Source organism: Lissotriton helveticus, chromosome 7, assembly GCF_964261635.1.
Source record: "Lissotriton helveticus chromosome 7, aLisHel1.1, whole genome shotgun sequence".
NCBI classification, from domain to species: domain Eukaryota; kingdom Metazoa; phylum Chordata; class Amphibia; order Caudata; family Salamandridae; genus Lissotriton; species Lissotriton helveticus.
The window spans coordinates 257,283,292-257,304,500 of record NC_136068.1 but is presented as its reverse complement, the minus strand read 5'-3'; the positions used below and the strand labels follow the sequence as shown (position 1 = coordinate 257,304,500).

At 44.3% G+C, this 21,209-nt stretch overlaps 1 protein-coding gene across 2 annotated transcripts in view; it reads left to right on the top strand.

The window, feature by feature from the left end:
- RIPOR3 (RIPOR family member 3) overlaps window positions 1-21,209 on the top strand; it is a 452,740-nt gene that overhangs the window by 75,945 nt on the left and 355,586 nt on the right. Inside the window, exon 2 of one of the 2 annotated variants that reach the window (XM_078652039.1) lies at window positions 2,111-2,202. The exons of the other annotated variant lie outside the window; for it this stretch is intronic. Within the exon in view, the coding sequence (XP_078508165.1) occupies window positions 2,139-2,202 (64 nt within the window). The 5' untranslated portion in view covers window positions 2,111-2,138. The remainder of the gene's footprint in view (window positions 1-2,110; window positions 2,203-21,209) is intronic. 2 annotated transcript variants of the gene reach the window in all.

Here is a 21,209-nt window from a genome sequence, read left to right as displayed (position 1 = left end):
CAGAAACCGGTCCTTGGATGCTTGATTCCGGTCTGGGAAAGACATGGCTTGGTAGTTCGGACTGAACTGTTCCCATGAGGCACAGGGTCAGAGCTGATTTGCATATAGCCAGTGTCTAACCCAGGTTGGTGTGGAGTGCAAAAAAACAATGGATTTAGGCCCAGATCCTTGTACTGGGGTGAATGTATGACATTGTTCTACATTCTGTCCATCAACTGTGTTTTTTGCAATTTTCACCCCGAGTGGGCTGGGTATGCTCAGACGTGAGTCCCAGGCTCTCCACACCACTGGAGTCAAGCTATCCAGGCTGATGAAGGCTGATAGCCAGAAACCGGTCCTTGGATGCTTGATTCCGGTCTGGGAAAGCCATGGCTTGGTAGTTCGGACTGGACTGTTCCCATGAGGCACAGGGTCAGAGCTGATTTGCATATAGCCAGTGTCTAACCCAGGGTGGTGTGGAGTGCAAAAAAACGATGGATTTAGGCCCAGATCCTTGTACTGGGGTGAATGTATGACATTGTTCTACATTCTGTCCATCAACTGTGTTTTTTGCAACTCTTGCACCATGGCGCAAGGTTGCCTGGGTTGTTAGCAGGATTATTTTTGTGCAGGAAGGCACAAAACCACTCCCCACAAACAATCCCCGGGATCATTTTCCTCTTTCTTGCAGCACCCAAGGAAAGAGGGAAAAACAATGAGAAATAAACCTAATTCTCCTCGTTATGCTTCGCCAGGAGAGGCGTAGCAGTTTTGGCGCATTCCCAGGTCTTCCACTTACGGTAAATTTGGGAATGCATTACAACCCATGGGTTTTGCATGGAAACACCCATGCACAACCCATGGGAAGCCTCCCTGGGGCAGAGTAACGCAACACAGCAATTTGCAGTGCGTTGCGTCACGCCGGATTTATCAAACCACTCAGCCCCATGCAAGGTGGCCTTGTTTGGCCTGATAAATAGTATCTCGTGGGTTGCATCGCTTTTGCACCCCATCGCATGGTGCAAAAACAACGCGACCCTTGATTTGGGTGACCCGGCGTCCCGGATTTGCCAGGACGGTCCCCGTTTTTCACCAGCTGTCCGGGCAGATTTCGAGAAATTTAGCTCATGTTCCGGTTTTTGGAGAGGGTCGACTAAAAAAGAGGGGGGAGGTGTTTTTTATGTTTTACAAAGCTGGGCTTGTTTTCCAAGAAATCAATTTAATTCACAGGCAAGCTACTGAGTTTAAAAATAGCATCTTATGTATGTTCTTACTGCCTGTTTTGTAATTCTCTGCTCAGGAGCGCTGTCATTCTGTGAGCTCGGTTGACGTAAAATGATAGTCCTTCTTCTATTTTTTTCAAAATGTCCCTTTTTTTTGCTTTAACATTCTGGTCATCCTACCCCTGATAAATATGGCCCTGTGGATGAAATATCAACTGTACCGTCCTAAAACTACTTCACCCTGACCCAGTTAACCAGTAATCTGACTTACATTCCCGTGCTTAACTTGCCTGCCTTCTCTGCAACAAAATCAATATGCTGTGCTATTAGCAACGACCATCCACTTCCACTCCGGAGGTAAATACACACGTTTATTTAATTAGCTTAAACCCCCCAGACAGAGCAGTGTGCCAGAAAAGCGATGCAATAAATAAACATATACAAAGCATCGCAAGGTTGTCCTGACATATTCAAGACAATGCGCAGAGGGAGACGGGCCCCGCACACACAGCCTCCACCCCTCCACTTGGCCCTACAATCTAACGAATCGCAGAATCTTCCAATGGGGTTACTCGAATTACCCTCCTCCCGCCAATCCAAGTGCTGCACGTTTCTGCCGCCCTGTCACTCAGTAAAATGGCGTCCCCCGGCGCATGTCTGGCGTCGGCCGCGGCCTCTGCCAAGAGCTCGTGGCTGCGTAAGATCATGTGTGATGCTTTTGGACGGTGGTCATTTTCTTGGCCTGCGCCTCCAGAGGGGTCCCTTTGATGCTTCCTGCCCCATGTGAAGGAAACACAGCGCTCTCCTGTGCTTTTTTTCACATTTTTCGATGTCTTTTCCGTTTAAGGCGCTGGAGGTTGAATTATGTCATTTAACCCGAACAGCGTCTTTTTTCCATTTTCTTTCAGATCCTAATGAGTCACAGCAGCAGATCACATGAAACGCCATGGGAAGAAAAATACATTAAACACAGCACCGAGAGGGCCCGTCGCTTATAGCGGTGAGTCATGGGAGGGAGGGGACAAAGGTTTGTGAAAGGCAAATTCATCTTTGGAAGGGCCTCGAGCTCACTGTTTTAACAGTTACACCCCTCAGTACCTCCACTTACAAAAAGGTTCTGTAAAACTTGACATCTGGGCATTCTCAAATACAGCTGTTGAATGGTACCTTATTATGCCTCTGTGTGTTATTTATTGGGCATATTTATATAGTGCAAACCCAACTACGCCAGAAGGGCAGTGGGGTGCTTAACATAGCAGTACGTTCTGATACATGCGATTATATGACGGAATTACGCATGCGTTTAGAACGCATGCCTTTTTAATGCTATCGCTAGTACGAACGCGTCCTAATGACACGTTTCTTTTGCACGCAAGTCGTTACAATGCTGGAGTTTGGATTAGTATAATTTACTCTTCCAACTCCAGTCTGCGCATCAGTAGGGAAGGTGTTGGCACCTGCACCAATGCGCCCCCTAAAGCAAGTTGCTGTAATCACTTGCGCGCTAAACGAATGCGTGTTAATGACACGTTCGTTCAATTGCGGGCGCTGTAAAGGAGTAGATTGAGTTAGTGTTCTTATATGTAGTGCCTCGAATGGGATGAAAATGGCAGAGGGCCTCTTAAAGAGGCGTGGTTAAAGAACCGCAACTTGGAATCTTTTCCAAGTGACTTATGTAATTTAAGAATGCGGCATAAAAGATTGCAATGCAAATCAAGCACTTCTTGCTAGTATTTGAGTGCTTTTCTATGTTTCTTCTGTTATCATATTGTATTCTATTGTAATTACATTTATATAGCGCTTACTACCCCTGAGGAGGCACTGGAGTGCTTCAAGTTAGCAGCATGCTGCTCCGTGACCTAAGGTCAGTAGTTAGTCTGGTATTTTTGGTTATTTTTGGCAATTGGGATTAGCCTTGTGTGCCCAAGCAAACCATCCTGCGCATTCACTCCAGTTTCTTTGTGGTGGATTTAATTAGTAGGAGTTATTTGTGATCGTTAGTGGGGTATGGAGTATGTGACACATGCACGTGGGTGGTGGGATTAATAGATTAGCTAGAGGAGGTTAGGTATTGTTAGGTTGCAGGGGTATGACTTTCAGAGGAGTAGAGGTTGTGATCTTGTAAATGAGATGTGGGCTGTTTGCAGAAATACAGCAATAGAGATTAAGGCAAACATGCACATGAAATCATAGGTTGTGCTTAGAGAGAGGAGGCATACAGAGGATGGAAGTGAGGATGAGGGCCATTTGAAAGAAGAAAAGAGTAGCGAAAATCATTAGTTTTAAGTATTGGTCAGTTTTTCATGCCAGATTTTAGGGATATAGAGGATCTGCTTTGAGACTGCGTGCAATATGAGATTGTTAGGCTATAGAAAGAAACAACATTTTTTGCATGTGAAGATAGAGCTATAATTGGTATTTTTCAGAGGTACTAGAAACCGGCTGTTTGTGCACTGCTAGGCTACTGCTAGACAACCACTCCTGCCAGATCATCTGATGAGCGCAAGGGTCGGAAATGAGAATTAATGGCTGGACGTCTATTTAAAGAAATGTCAAGATCTTCAGGTTGCGCTTTAGGAACCAGTAACCTCAAGATGGTAGAAAAGTAAAAAAACATTATTATAATTATTTTGAGTTTTATTTATAATAGTAAAGAATGAAAACATTCAAAATGCTGTAGAAGATGTCTTCAGATTTTTTTCCTCAAGTTTGGCTCACAGTTTTTATTGTAAAAGCAGAGTGGGATCAATTTGGATGTGTCTGGATTGGCATGGTACAAGATAGAGGGGGAGGACAGTTTCCCCAGACACTGGAAGTGTGATGCCTATATTTCTGTGGCTGGAGGGTGGAGATCCAGACTCTGAGGTGTGGCGGATAGTGACTGGGCTCAAGGAGGCTGTGTCAGCAAGTGGTTTCCTCAAGCACTGGCCTTTGGTAGATAGCGGTGAGTAGTGGAGCTGCAGATTTTTTGTGCACGGGGAAGAGCCCTTTAGGTGAGTCCCAGCCTTTTGTCTTCCTTGATCAAACTTTCAGTTGGGCTGATGACAACTGCAGAAATCTCACACCTCTTTGTGCCACTGCTGTGTTTGTCCCGGGCTGGAGACTACCCTGTTGTGAGGGGCATTACTACACAAAGATTGTGTCTAGAGAGCATCCTTGAAAAGACATGTGAAAGAAGAACCACCCGAACCAGTTCTGAAGCATGAGACAGTGGATGCACTTGCAGTGTGATTCAAGAAAAAAATCTGTTTTTATACAACTACAGACAGATTGTTTAATGTACAAAGGGACAGAGGATGTTAGAGATAAATGATTGTTTCAGTCTTTTCTCTCCATTGCATCCAGGTATAAGATGCAACAAACATAGGTTTGACAAGCCAGACCTATTGGATTTGGCAGTTCTTGTTAGCAGTATCAAATGAGTAACAACAATCATTTTGTTGTGAATAATTAGAAGTGCAAATGGTTAAAATCTGAAAATTATAACAAAGTGATTTTAACATTTTAACCTTGCTAAAGTCTGTGAAATGGTTGATGGTCTTTGGAGTGCCCCTATCACCTTAATTCACCTTTTAACACCACTTACCTGCATTCTATCATCTGTTAGACACTTAATGCCCCTTTTCTCCCGACTTCAAATATTCCAGATACACATCGCACATTATGTCTTTACTCTTCAACACTGTCTTTTCACTCTTTCCTTCTGCATGTACTTCCTTTCATCTTACTTCAACATCCCAACATCCCCTGCACACCTGCAGCGTAAACAGAGCGGGTATTACTATCATTGAAGGTGTTTTTACTGTGAATTCGTTTGAAGGGATGAATTGTAAGCTTTTTAATGGTTCTTACATCTATTTTTTACATTGCTTAGCATTGTTTCCTGGTATCAGCGCATTGTTGGAAGGCAATGGGCAGATCAGACAGCCATTGTTGTAGTGCCCTACTGCCGGAGCAATTTTGAATTCTCTAGTCTTTTTCGAATTTCACAACGCCCATACACTATATAAACAAAGGCGATGCAGGGACATGTGTTGGGATGGGGTTGGAATGGTATTGCGGGCTTGTGGACCATACGTATTGCACCATTGAGAAGGAAGCCTTAGAGTTGTGGTGGGGAACTCGGCATTTCCGCATGTATGTATGGGGTGTTCCCTTTTTATTAAGAACTGACCACAAACCATTGGTTGAACTATTCAATACAAACAGGGATGATAAGGCTACTCCTAGTATTGCTAAGTGGAAATATTGGTTACAAGAAATCAAGTACGAAACTTGAGTATGTTCCTGGCAAGATGAATATCTTAGCGGATTTTTTATCCTGCATGCCATTGAATGATTTGAATGGGTCTACGGAAGAGACCATGGACGGGGACGACGATGTTGTGTGTTTAGCCAATCCCATCAATAGTGTGTTGCAAGGTACGTTGGATGAGTGTGAGTGGAGAATAGAGTTGGGTAAGGATCCCATGGTGTGCAAGGTCATGAGTTGGATTGCGCAAGAATGGCCCAATTTGAAGTCTTAGGAAGAGTATGCCATGCCATATGGGCAGGTTGCGTGTGATTTGACATGTGAAGATGGACTCTTGAAGAGACTTGGAAAGTTAGTAGCTCTGGTGAGTTTGAGGGGAAATATTTTGGATTGGCCCACTGCGACATAAGGGCAATGAAACATACAATACGTGAAGACTTCTGGTGGCCTGGCATGGATAAAGCATTGGTGAGCCACATACGTGATTGTGGGCCTTGTGTCATGAGCGATAAGTCGCAAGTGACTCATCCTTCCCCCATTGACCCAGTAAATTTTCCCCTGATTCCATGGGCTAAGGTGGCTTTGGACATTGCGGGTCCCATTAATGTTTTGGCTGATAGATCCAAATTTGTGATTGTTCTCATTGACTACATGTCAAAATGGCCTTAAGTGTTTTTTTTAAATAGCATTACTTTGGATGCCATTATACAATTTTTAGGCAAGGTTTTCATCAGGGAAGGTTTTCCAGCATAAATAGTGACAGATAATGATACACCATTGGTGTCCAGTGAAATTGAAGTATTTCTTTCATTGTAGGGTATGAAGCACACAAGGACTTCTTTGTATCATCCTAAGAGCAATGGTCTGGTTGAACGTTTTATTCGTACTTTGAAGGACCATTTGCAATTAGCGTGTGTCAACAAGTTGGGTTGGAAATCAGTTGTGGATAATATGCCGTTGGCGTACAGAATGACTCCTAATTGTTCCACGGGAGTTTTCCCCTTTTGTTCATCTTAGAGGCAGAGTTCCAGGTTCAAATTTGAAGCGTGAGTGGAGGAACCGGTAAGATGTTGTTGATGCTAGATTGTGGGTGTGGTGCATGTAAGAAAGAAGGTAGAAAGCAAGTATGGACATGTTCCCAGTGATTTATGTGCAGGAAAGTGCGTCGGAATCAAGAAACCTGCTCATGTTCCCAAGGGTGTTTCAACATTATCCACCCCTATATTGGTGGTTAAGGTTTCTCACAGTTCTGCTCACACCAATGATGGCAAGGTGTGAAATAAAGACAGGATTTCGATTATTCCTGTGACCAAAGTTGACCTGGTGCAATCTCATTTTGAGAAAACGTTAGTTGGCATGGGATCAAGTGATCCGCCTGTGATCAGAGCCAGTAGTGTGGATTAATTCTTATCGCCGGTACACTAGAGGACACTTCTCCGGTACTCGCACACCAGTACTGGCTAGGCAGGAAGGGTGCCCCTTTGCTTTTTTTGGGTCCTACATTGTGGAACTCCTATCCTCCAAAGCTGCGATTTTGTAACTCCTTTAAAAAGCTTAAAAAGCTCTATCTGTTTGTTAGCTCTGGGAAACCCCGTTGGGGCATCCATGCGCTTAATAAATCAGAAAAAATAGAATGTGGTAATTGAATAATTAGGCTGGACAAGCTGCAGGTCCAATGGTTCCAGTGACTCTGGTTATAGGCTAACCCTGCACCTGTTTACTTTGACATGGATAAAGTGCTAAATATAACACATTATTCTGTGATACCACAGAATATATAAAGGTAGATATCATTTCACTTTGCAAATCTGGGTGTAAATTCCTCTCCTGCTAAATATGGCTACTGTGGGATATGGTAATTAGTAAATGCTTAATTTTCATCTGATTTATACCCATTTCAATGTGGAAATGAATGGAATTTTAGTATGATTTCACCTTGTTTGGGGGTTTGCACAGCAAAGATAGACACTGTTTCTGATTTATCCATCACAAATAGGACGGCAAACTCTAAAGTCGGCACAATTGGTACCTGATTTGTAATCCTGTTTCCGATGTAAATGTGAAATTGCACCTAAAAGGAGAGTAGCAGCCCGATCATGCTGTATCGTGGCGCGCTTGTAACCTCAAACCTCAAGGGAGCACTGATATAGCGAGTGGGAAACTAAAGGTTAAAATTGCCTATTGCGGGACCCAGGTCTGTGACTTTAAGGATGGCAAGGTTAAAAACAGAAGGTGATGCTCATGAGTTCAAATCACTCTAGCAAGATGCTAGAGAAACAGCATGCAACGTGGAGAACTTGATGATGAAGCATTTAACTAGTAACAATTCTTTTATTCTTTTATAAAAAAAAGAAAATATTTTCTTGGGTGTAACTGGGGAGAATTCCCTTATAAAATAAGTGTGTTTACCCTTGTGATAGCCTATTAGTGCGGGAAATGTGAACCAACCCTCAGAAAACTTCTCCTGTCCCTCTTTTAGGTTTGGAATTTAATGATAAACCTGTTGAGACAGTGAAAAAGCCCCAAAAGCAATTTTCTCTGAAGCAATGCTGGCAATTCCACAGAAAAACACTGGGTTACATGATTACATTCAATAGTGCTAATTTCAGTTAGCAAACAGGTATCAAAACAATTAAACATCTATTTTGAATAGTTAGTCAAATCCAATTCAATGGGGTCAGATGTTTGATTAATATTAAGGAAAAGGTACTTTTATGAAATTTACCTTTTTCCTTACTAAAGTTTCTATGGAATCATTTGCATTTGTCTCTAACTTCTACCAGGCAGTGATAACATTTAAATGGACTTGAATGGTGTGAAATGCCTTAAGAGATAAAACAATGCTTTGACCTGACTGGGCAGAGATGAACCCCTCAGAACCTGGCAGAATACGCAGGTTAAGGGTTTGAGTATCCTTATTGATATTTCAGTGTCAAATCATGCTGACATTTAAAATCCTGCCTCACAATTCAGCTGGGGCTTATATATATATCTCTGGGGATGCTCTTGAAAGGCAGGGAACAGATACATATTGAAGGTCTGTTTGCTGGAAAACCCTGCTTTGTTCTACCACACATCTGTATTTATTGGGGGAACAGTGACTGCACCAAACTGGATTTTACTGTTACTTGTGGGATAACTCTAGGATTATGATAGTACACTCCTCACACACACACACCTGACCCTCAGAACCCAAGTTTAGTGAGGCTGAAGGCTTCCACCATGTTTATAATGCCCAAAGTTGGTAGGGTTGGCCAGAGGACCTGTTACCCCATTGGTTATTCCCATCCGTACAAGTCATAAATGTGACACCTCCAGGCACCCACTTCTGAACAGTCATGGGCCTGAGGAAGAACAGAAGAGTACTGAACCTACTATCTGCGACTTCAGAGGAGCCCTAAAGGACTGTATCTGCCTCCTCTTGTACTCAGGACAAAGAAGTGGACTCCAAGGGTCACAAAGCTGACCTGTTCAAGCTTCAAGGAAACAACAAAGTACAAGGGAATTTTCCTTGTAATTGCCCAGTGAACCAGTAGCAACTGGATCTGGACTTGACCCCCACTATTTGGCCTCTGGTCGGCACTCTGTAAGTCTATAAGTGTCTCCATTAGGGTTCTTGGGGCTTTAAAAATGCCCTCCTATGGTAGACTGGATTTTAAAGAACTAAAGTCAGAAGGTAAAACCTTTGACTAGGATGAATCTGGTTGGTGTATACGACTTGTGCTCCATTGCAATCAATCAATACGTGCCCAGGTCCCAGTCTTCCGTGACCATTGACTATCATTGACACTTTATGCTACTTAGTGCTGTTCCTCCCTAAAACTGTAAACATTCATTTCTCCTGTGCCTCATATTGGATTTTTGTCATTTTGTTTGTTAAATTTCACTCTATTTATCTAATTTGGTTTGGGATTTCTTTTGTATTCTATTTTGACTTTATTTCTCCTTTGGTGCTGCATAAATAATTTTACACATTGCCCTAAGTTAAGCCTGTGTGCTCCGTGTCATAGTATATAACAAACGTTACTAAAAAAAAGCAAGGTTTTTATAGAGAAAGGAAGAAAATGGTGTGTGCGTAGCTCGATACTGTAAAGGGGTTTCTGGGCATTTTTTGTTAAGAACCACCCCAAATAATAACCCATTTTGTTACAGGCTATACGTTAAAAACGTCCAAACAGCAAAAAAAACTGCCTCACAATCTGGTCTTGCGCTTTTTGTATGCTTTTGCCCTCCCTTACAACAGCAGGCCTACCCCTCAAGATTCTTTCTTCTCCTATTTCTTCAAGATTTTCATTATTCTTTCAGCCTACTGTGCCTTTGCACAATAGAACTTTTAAAGAAAGGGATGAGCAGAAACCCTCTGTCTTCTAGTCTTGTGTCTTCTAATTGACTGCTCTGTACTACGTGTTTAGCTTTGATGGTTCCTAGCACACCTGTGCTTAAACATAGCACATGTGATGTGGCAAGGTCTATGAATGGCATGCATTGCACACCTGGGGCCATATTACGAATCTACATTGTTTGAGCCATGTGTACCTTTTAAAAGGTGCTGTATGTGCAAACAATGAAAATGTGCCCTATTACAATAAATGCGCTGCCCCAGGCCTGCCGCAAACTCATGATGCCCTCGGAGCAGCGCATTCATGTGGAAAAAATGGAGCGTGTTTTCACAGTGCAGTAGGCAACCCGCCTGCACTTTTGAAAGGGATTAGAGATCCCCTCACAGGTGGGTGCAGTCAGTGACTAATTGCACTCTCCTGCAAGGGAATGTCTGGGGGGTTAATAGGACCCGCTATCCTCCCCAGAGGGCTGCTCTCAGGGGGTGCACTCACAGTGGTGAATGCGCCCCCAGAGAGCTGCTTTGCCTCTGCGCCAGCATCTGTAATATGACGTGGGTGCAGAGGCCAAGGAATTCTCTCATTTGCATAGGACACACCCCTATGCAAATGGGGGAACTTCCCCTGATGGTAGCGCTGTGCTTTACGTGAGCCAGCTCTATCAGTATTGCTGAAGGGGGCGCACAATTGTCTGCGCCCTCTTCTGTAATGCCAAAGTGCCCCGAAGGTCCGCAAAGTGGGCGCAAAACCTCGTTGCGCCCCCGGGGCACTTACGTTATTACGGCCCCTGGTCATTAACATTAGTTAGAGGTAGCCAAGAGTAGAGCTTGGTTCCCTTGACCTGACCTTTGGTACCTTTGACAATTACAACATATTGGTGGTCTTGAAAGCAGTGGTAGACCAGGAAGTAAAGAAGGTTCTGAAAGCTGTTAAATTTCTGTATTTTCCGCTCCCTATTTTTCTCCAGCCCCAGGATGCCAAAGTCCACTGAGAGGCTGAGGTTGGGACAAGCCTGTGGTGTCATGAAGTGTCAAAGGTTAAATTATGTCACTCCAGTAACTCTGTTCACTTTGGTAACTCGATAGACCTGTGCTCTTTGTCTGCATGCCGGTACCTTTAGTGCATTTGCCCATGCGGGGCAATTCTTCTTGTATGGGCCAATGTGGCGGTCAGGGCCGGACCGGGAACACAACCAGTCCTGGTAGGCGCGCAACACCCATTGGACTGAAACGGCCTCAGCCCTCCCGTTGTGTGTGGCAGCCCGGGATGAAACACTTCCCGGACACACACACAGCCACACCCGAGCACTTCACAGGTCTTTTAAAGACCATTTGCATGTTAATGAGGCCTTGCTGTTGTTTCACCACTTTTAAGAGCCCCTGAAGCTCCACTCTGCATGTTGCTCAAAGATTCAGCCCCCCCCCCCTGAAGTTTATTTTTTAACCCCCCCCCCGAAATTTGGCTCTAGTTGCGCCTCTGAGTCCTGGCAATTCAGCGTGACCGGCCCTGGGGGGTGGAGTTGGGGTTGTGTCAGTAAGAAGCACTGGCCTGGGGGAAGGAGCTGGTGTGAAACACTGCTGCCGCTTTTGTTGCAGGGGGCCGATATTGCAGCACTGCAGCAAAACCGGCCCCCTGTAACACAACTGGCATACACCGCTCAGAAGCCAGCCCCCACGCTACCAGCCCATAGGTAAAAAAAACACCTGGTCCCGACTACGGCCAGTCCAGCCCTGGTGGCGGGGATCAGATCTTCCCCAGTGAACTCGCCTCCCATACAAAACCCCTCAAGCTCGCTGCCTGGGGCGGGCAGTGAAAGGCCTCATAGACTGAGGAAGGATGGGACAGTGTTTCAACTGCAACTGGTAATAAAATAACACGGCTTGAAACTACATGGCTTACTACTTACACTTTCATAGTCGCTGAGAGATGCTTAAACGTGTGCCAAATACCAGAACTACAAAAAAATTACATTTTGCTTTCAGAGATATCATATGCCGTGTCAGCACTGGGCGTTATTTCCACATGTACACACGCATATCCATGATAAAAAAAACACACTTTTGCTTGTGTTGGCATTTCAGTTTTCTGCCATATTTCTTGGACCATCACTGATGCAATTTAAAGAAAATCCTCCCTGTGATAATTTTCAGCTGAAAACTGTGAACTAAGCGTTTGTGCTGTGCACTGCCAAATCCTTCCATAGTTAAAATATAAGTAGGCATGAAAAAATGTATAAACATTATCTAACAGCTACGTTTACAGCGGTTTCCGCCTAAGTTGAAGCATATGATCCCAAGCCAAATTGTCAGATTAGGCAGCATAGGTAAATGGGGAAATTGGAATTGAAGCTGCGCGCCATCTGCTGATGTTAAAATGCTTATATAGCGCAACGTTCACCAGGTAGGTTTCTTGGCGCTTCGAAGGACGGGGCTCTATGTGGATTGGTGGCTTAGGTGGAATACGCTTGTAAGAATAGCCATGTTTTTAGCTGTTTCCTAAAGTGAAGATGGATGTCAGTGGTCCGTATTGAGAGGGGGAAAGAGTTCCAGATTTGGGGAGCCAGCGTGGAGAACCGGATCCCGCCGTGTTTAATGCGCTTAAATCTAGGAATGGTCAGAAGGTGTTAACCAGAAGATCGGAGGGTGCAAGAAGGGATGTATTTCCTAATCTTGTTGGAGATAAATTTAGGGCTCTCTTCTGACAGCGCCTTGTGTACAATGCAGCCTAACTTAAAGACACTGCGTTGGCTCACTGGGAGCCAATGAAGTTGTTTGAGCAGTGGCTTTACATGCTGACGGACCGGGAGTTGAAAAATTAACCTGGCCGCGTAGTTCTGGATTAATTGTAAGCGTTGTACTTGATATGCTGGAATTCCAACATAAAGTGAGTTAGCATAATCCAGTCGCGAGATGATAAGCGCCAGGACAGCCAGGGTTAATGCTTCTGTAGAGAGGAATCTTTTTATTTTCTTTATTTTTCGTAACATGAGAAAGCAAACCGACACCACCGAGCTGATCTGAGATTTCATTGATAAGTCATTGCTTATCATAATCCCCAGGCTTTTTGCCGTAGCTGCTGGAACAGGCGGAAGACCCAGGGAGGAAGGCCAAAAGTTGGCATACCATGGGTTTAGAGTACCACCTTTCAAGATCAGCTCCGTTTTGTCTGGATTCAGTTTTAGTTGGTTCAAATTCATCCAATTGCTAATGTAAGTCATAATAGACTGCAGATTGGATTCTGATAAACTTGTGGGTTGAATATTGAAAATTAATTGCAGATCATCTGCATAGTTAAAAACCAGGACATCCATTTCCTTTAGTGCGATAACCAGGGGCTGCATCTACAGGTTAAATAAAAGGGGGGATAGAGAGGAGCCCTGTGGGACTCCGCATGAAAGTTTTCCTTTTTTTGAACAAAAGTTGCCTAATCGGACGGATTGATATCTACCCGTCAGAAGGGAATGTATCCACTTCAGTGCCTGGCCCCCAACGCCTGCGCTGTGGACACGGTCGATCAGGATGTTGTGGTCGACCGTGTCAAATGCATCTGACAGGTCGAGAAGGATCAGGGCCTGAGGGGAGTCAAGGTCTGCTCCAGTTCGTAATTCATCCATGACTGTCAGAATGACAGCCTCGGTCAAGTGAGCAGGCCTGAAGCCCGCCTGATGGGGGTCCAGATGGAGTGACTCCTCAACAAAGGAGCTCATACAGCCAGCCACGTGTGCCTCCAGAATCTTACTCAGGTAGGGCAGGAGGGATATCGGGCGGTAGTTGCTCATCACTTGGGAGTTGGCGCCGGGCTTCTTTAATATGGCGAGAATCTCAGCATTTTTAAAAGAATCGGGGACAGTACCGCTGCTGATTGAAGAATTGAGAAGAGATATAGGGGGATCAGGACAGGCACTGAAAGCTTTGCGTAAGATGTGGGGAGGGCCACAGTCGAGAGGAGAGCCTGACTTAACTTTGTTTGTCAGTTTAAAAAAGGATTCTGTGTTAATAAGAGGAAAATGATTAAGTACAGCTAGATTTTGGCGAGGTAAAGAAGGTGCGGTAAAAATGTTGGACACTGGAATACTGGTTTTTATTGAAGTAATTAAAAAAAAAAAATAATGATTTAAGGAGTCGCATAACTGGTGGGAATGCACTGGTTGCGCCGAGACTCTCTCAGGGCCTGCCAGTTCATCAACAATTGAGAAAATCTCTCTTGTTTTGTTGACGGAGTTCAAGATTTTCAACGAGATATACTCGGCTTTACATGAGAGAATAGAAGTTTTACATTCTCTAAGAAGAGACAGATAAGTTAATTTGAGTTCAGGCTCATAGTGCCTTCTCCATTTTCGCTCAGCTTGTCTGAGACTTAGTTTAAGTTCTTTTAAGGCGGGCGAGAACCACTTTTGGGCGTCGTGTGTCCTTCTTGTTTTGATGTTTTTCAAAGGAGCGACTTTGTCGCTGGCCGATTCGAGCCAGGCAGTAAGATTTTTAGATTGAGTAGAGAGGGAGCTGGCTTGGAGCGGGGGGGGCTGTGTTAACTAATATGGTTTGGAATGACTCAATACATGCTTGACTCCAATTTCTCGCTTTCATATTGCTTGGCCTGGCGGTAGGAGCTGCGACAATGTCGGAGATCAAGAAGGTTATTAAGCAGTGATATGACCAACTGCAAGGGGAGATTGCAAATTGTGTAATGTCTAAATTTTGTGACCACACTTGATCTAAAGTGAGTCCCTTCTTATGCGTGGCGACATATACATGCTGGGAGCAATTTAAGCGGACAAGGGATTCCATAAATTCTCGAGAGATAGTACTTTCATTTGTGTCATCATGCCAGTAATTGAAATCGCAAACGATCAGCACTCTGGAGTGATTAATCACCAGGTGGGCAATCAAATCGCTAAAGTCCTGTGGAAATGACGGCATGTGTTGGGGCGGTAGATAAGCGACCACACATGCCAAGGAGGACTGGTGCAATTCTAATTTGATTGTCAAGATTTCCGTATGCAGGACTTGTGTGGTTTTGAGTAAAGTAAACTGGTGCTTTTTGTTAATTATTGCCGCTACTCCCCCTCCCATTTTACCTACATCTCTGTCGGCGTGTAGTATATAGTAAGGTTCGGAAATGGACGCTAGGATGTCAGGGGTAGAGACAGGGGACAACCAAGTTTCTGCCAGAAATAGAATATCCGGCCAATTTGTATCAATCAGAGAAAATATCTCTAACTGATGTTTGCCAAGGGAGCGGGTGTTTAAGTAGTGAATTATCAAATCGCGGCCCTTATTCATGCGGGGAGTGGTCTCGATTTCAGTTTCATCATGTGGATTGGTGCAGACGGGTTCTGCACTGTGAGGCAAGATTTGTCCTAAGTTGGCCTGTCTGAGATCATGAATCAAAAGTCCTTGCTGCTCTAAGATGTTCTTAAGGGCTTTATCTATCCCGTAATTGCCCTGAAGAAGTTTCAATTGAGCAACCGAGTATGTAAAAAAACGGTCGTGGTGGCTGGTCCCAGGCCCCGGTCTGCCGCGGACGGGCGCAGACGGGCTTCCCTTTGGCGCGCCTTCGGCGCTGCGCGCGTCCGCTGCGCGTCGGTCAGCACATCCGTATTTATGGGGAGGGAAGCGGCTTCAACACTAGACCGCTCTCTCGTGCCCCACCGGAAGTGTGGGAAAAATGCAGAATTTAGGGATAGCAAGGACCTCCCTCCACATCAATCGAGCCAGGCTCGTGGTGGACCGGGGAGTTTGGAAAGTGACCCAGAAGATGGGTAAAGAACCGTTAAGTGTGCAACTAGCACTGTAGTGAAATTCCGAATTGTGCAAATTAAAAACAAGAGTGCAAGTTAAAAACACGAATTGCCAATTTCACATTAGATTTCGCCTTAGAAGCCTACCACATGAGTAGAGCGCGTCTGCTGCGCGTCGGCCAGCACATCCGTATTTATGGGGAGGGAAGCGGCTTGAACACTAGACCGCTCTCTCGCGCCTCACTGGAAGTGTGGGAAAAATGCGGAATTTAGGGATAGCAAGGACCTCCCTCCACATCAATCGAGCCAGGCTCGCGGTGGACCGGGGAGTTTGGAAAGTGGCTCAGAAGATGGGTAAAGAACCGTTAAGTGTGCAACTAGCGCTGCAGTGAAATTCCAAATTGTGCAAATTAGAAACAAGAGTGCAAGTTAAAAACACGAATTGCCAATTTCACATTAGATTTTGCCTTAGAAGCCTACCACATGAGTAGAGCGCGTCCGCTGCGCGTCGGCCAGCACATCCGTATTTATGGGGAGGGAAGCGGCTTGAACACTAGACCGCTCTCTCGCGCCCCACCGGAAGTGTGGGAAAAATGCGGAATTTAGGGATAGCAAGGACCTCCCTCCACATCAATCGAGCCAGGCTCGCGGTGGACCGGGGAGTTTGGAAAATGACCCAGAACATGGGTAAAGAACCGTTAAGTGTGCAACTAGCGCTGGAGTGAAATTCCAAATTGTGCAAATTAAAAACAAGAGTGCAAGTTAAAAACACGAATTGCCAAATTCACATTAGATTTTGCCGTAGAAGCCTACCACATGAGTAGAGCGCGTGGTGTGATGAATTTTACATAACTGTATGTGTCAAATTATGAAATGGTCAAACATAATCACTGCAAACACAAGGAGATGATGTACAGAGTGCTGAAACGTTTCAGATACTCAACCCCAGTCACAGATCTGGGTTGAATCCATCATCGTTCTTTAGCTCACTTCACCACCCCAGTTCAGAACTAGCAAGAGGCAAATCAGTCTTGACCCTGTTCCTCATGGGAACAGTCCAGCCCAAACTGCAAAGCGAGTTCTTCCCTGGACCGGAAACAAGCATCCTGGGACCGGTTTTGGGTAACACCCATCATCAGCCAGGCTTGCTTGAATCCAGTAGCATAGTGAGCAAGGGAAACACGTCTGGGCATACCCTTGCAACTTAGGGTGAACAAAGCAAACACAAGGAGATGATGGACGGAGCGCTGAAACTTTTCGGACACTGAACCCCAGTCACAGATAAGGAACAGGGTCAAGACTAATTTGCATATGACTGTGCCTGAACTGGGGTGGCGAAGTGGGATAAAGAACGATGGTGGATTTAACCCAGATCTGTGACTGGGGTGTCTGAAAAGTTTCAGCGCTCCGTCCATCATCTCCGTGTGTTTGCAAACATAATCACTGTCTAATGTACATTTTGTGGTCATTTTTGGCCATTCTGCTTTGTTATTGGTCAGACAGATTCACATGACAGATTCACATGACTGTTTGGAATTGCCACTAATAACATGGAAATGTCCATAGCATTATATGTGACATGATACTGTCATAAGAGATCAAATATACTTTAGAAATATTTTCTTTTATCTGGATTTGTTCTCACATAAATTCTGACATATTTTTTCTGTTATTGACCATGAGCTTGTTACATAAAATAAATTATGGCTTTGTGACACTTATGGCCAGGAATTAAATAAAGCCTACACTTAAGGAGCTGTTTGGAAGACAAGGGAACCTCAAAATACTATGACCAGGGGTAGTAATATGGTTTAAGGAAACAGTGGTGTTTGTGAAGCCTAAGGGGGTCCTCGCGTATCAAAAGGCTACTATTTACTAGACTTTATGTCACTCAAGTACAAATTAGTCAACTGAATCCAGGATGGCACAGTAAGCAATACATGTGTGGACACAAGTTTTCTTCGAATGACATCACATTTTATTAACATCATAAAAAGGAATATCATCAATTTTTTCAAATAGTTCTGGTGCTCACACATAAACACGTGAAGTGAAAGTGCTTAGTGACAGTAAAACTTTACATCGCATTGAAAACAATGTACAAAGACTCCTAATTAAATAAAAGTAGTCATGGAGCTTTGAACCTCCCCTCCCCCGATGGTGGTCCTACAAAACTGCCAGGACTTCTCTGGGTTCCCAGTCCGGCCCGGCCCTCTAGCCGAGGGCCCCAGCCTTTCAGTTGGCCCCTGATGGAGCCAACTCTGCTCTGCAGAGAATCTTGCCCTGATGACCTTGATTAATTCTTCAATGGATTGTTTTAAATACCGTTTTCTTTAATTTATTGTGAATGTGGGTAATGCGTGAGAGCCTGTAACAAGACATTTTGCAGAAAAATGCTGTGTTTATGTTTTATGCACTATCCCTAAATAGTGTCTTTTAGATCAAATTAGGACGTCACATATGAGAAATTGGAGGGTGTCACAGAGATTATTTAAGGTATTATTAGTGAGCTGCTGTTGTGTCAAAATATTGAGAACACATATCACTCTCCCTTAATATTAGATGTAAACACATTTAGAAGAGTGTGCTTGTGCTCTCAGTGACCTGGCCAAAGAAGGCATAAAAAAGCTGAAATGTAATCATAAATTCAAAACTGTTCCAAACAGGGGCCCCCAAAATAGCCCAGAGACGCCAAAATCCTTAAGTTATCTCCGAGTTCAACTGTTCATAAGTCTTTTGCATAAGATGCATAATGTCATGTGCTGCTCCTAACTTGTCCTCATCACTTAAAGAGATGCTGCACAGTTGCTGTAAAATGGAGCCATGAGACAGACACGGGTTAGGGATCCACTCAGAAGCTGCACCCGAGCCTGGTAAATTTCCTCTCTCTTGATAAATAGAAATGTATACAGGCAGGGAGCAATTACAACCGCAGCTGACAAGAAATGTGTCTCCCCTGCTGCCGGTTCCTGCATGACAACATGTCAGATTCTTTAAATATTCTTAGGATGTAAGGCTTCAAATGTCAGGTCCTGGGAGTCTTCGATGCCCCCAGGGACACCCCTTGTGATAATGTACAGTACTGGGGCCCTGACGTGGGACATCTGGTACAGTTTAGAGAAGGTTTGGAGGGGGTTTCCTTCCTTGACCGCCCTCTGTCAGACATTAATCAATAGATCATTTTCTGAATTCCATCCTGTGTAGCTGGAGAGTGTTCAGGGGGTGGTGGCTTGTGAGCTTTTTATTAGAGTGTGATGCTATCCCACACTGAAGAGGCCATCTTTTGAAATTAACAGAGGTGGCCTTTCCTTCTCAGAGCATTTATTAATGTGATTTAACTTCATGGTGTTCTGACAGCTTTATTAATATAGCATTAAAGCCTTCTTTCAAAGGCTGTATCAGTTGTTAAAGGCCCTCGTCCCGTGTCATAGGCTTGAGCAGCAGGAATGGGCCTGTAATGAGGGGGAGGACCTCTTTCCCCATTTATTGCCTGAGGAGAAAGAACTATAAAGCTAGTAGAACAGTCCACCCACTAAGGGTTATCCAAATGTAATTCATGCCCTCTCTGCTATCTGAAGGAAGCCCTTCAACTACTGAAAAACCTACTTTATTTGACTATGGAAGTGTCTTCCAAGTGTGTTCTTGTGGTTTGAAAGTCTGCCTCTTATTGCAGTATTGTCCTTCCTCCTGTGTCTGGGACTCGTGGGTGACTTGCACCCGTCACTCTCTCCGGTAACACACTGTTTTCTACCTCCTACATTTGTTTGTTTCGACACCTGCACAAGTGCCACCAGTGCCTACGTAACGTTTGTTCTTGTGCTGGAGTGTCCTCCATATATTGCAGTATTATACCTCTATATTTATTTTGTACGCTTTTTGTAACCTGCACACGTCACTTTTTCCTCCTGCAATGCACCGTTTGCTACCTCTTGTATTTTGTTGACTCACGATTGTCACTTTTGTAATGCACCGTTTACTACCTCTTATACTTTGTTGGCGCACAATTGTAATTTTGCTTCACTTAATGTAACGTTTGCCTTTGTATTTTGCTCACTTGTAATGTTCTCATGTATCAGTTCTGTTCCTATTGTGAAGCGCTCTGACACCTTCGGGTAAAGTCCGCGCTATATAAAAATGCATAAATAAATAAATAAATAAATAAAGGGTAGGATGTGTTTCAAAATAAATGAGAAACAAATAGACAAGCTTTGAAATGTTAAATCAAAAGGTTTGTATCAGCCAATATTGACCCTGGGTCACTTCAGTGGAGCTCTCAGCATGCAAATGTTCTAATCTAGTTTAACACTATTACGATAACATCTATTCTCTTATTTGACTATAAGTTTGATTCCATTGTACAGGATTTAAGGGGGTTCTTCTTTGTTGCAAGCAGTGACTCAATGGATTTTTGAGTGATACAGCAACAAATGATGGACGGAATGCTGATTTTATCAAACATTCACCCCCCTGTAAAGAGATCTGGGTTAAATCCTTTGTTAATTTGCTCACTAATCCACCCCAGTTTGGACCCAGCCATATGCAAATCAGCCTTGACTCTGTTCCTCATGGGAACAGTCCAGCCCGAACTACCAATCCAGGTCCTCCCTGGACTGGAAACGTGCATCCTGGGATTAGCTCTGTGGTAACACCTATCATCAGCCAGGCTAACTTGAATTCAGTGGCACAACGAGCAAGAGATCCACGACTGGGCATACCTATCCCACTTCAGGCAAAAAGTGCTGCAGCAACAAATGATGGACGGAATGCTGACTGTATCAAACATTCACCCTCCTGTAAAGAGATCTGGGTTAAATCCTTCATTCATTTGCCCACTACTCCACCCCAGTTTGGACCCAGCCATATGCAAATCAGCCTTGACTCTGTTCCTCATGGGAACAGTCCAGCTCGAACTACCAAGCCAGGTCCTCCCTGGACTTGAAAGTAGCATCCTGGGACTGGTTTCGGGGTAACACTCTCATCAGCCAGGCTAGCTTGAATCCAGTGGTAAAGCGAGCAAGGGACTCACATCTGGGTATACCCATCCCACTCCAGGCGAAAATTGCTGCGGCAACATATGATGGACGGAACGCTCAATGAATCAAACATTCACCCTCAGTCAAGAGATCTGGGTTAAATCTATCGTTCTTTTGCTCACTACACCACCAGATCTCTTGACTGGGGGTGAATGTTTGATTCATTCAGTGTTCCGTCCATCATTTGTTGCCACAGCACTCCATGGATCTTGAGTCAACACAATGCCACGAGAAATGTATGTGAGTTCAATCGCCTTTGGCCCCCGATGACAAAACTGAGTTGCCCTATTACCCCATCCTTAGCAATCTAAACAGTCTTCTATTTGCCACTGGTTTACCAAGGAAGGGCAATGGTAAATGAATGGGCCCACAGACCCCTGTTCATTTTGTTTTCTTGACACTGCCTTTATGAGCCTTGAGACTGGAAGTAGCAAGTATAGTGTTAGGGGTACAATAGAGTAAGCCACAGGAACACACTGACATCACTCACAACCTCAAATTGAAGTTCATTGATACCTCTGGAAAAATTATAAAGCCAAGAAACAGATTTCCTTTTTCACTGTATGCGTTTCAGAATTCACACCCAGCACTACTGTGGCTACTAGATAAGTATGTCTGTCTTACTGCAGGATTGGAGGGTAAAAGAAT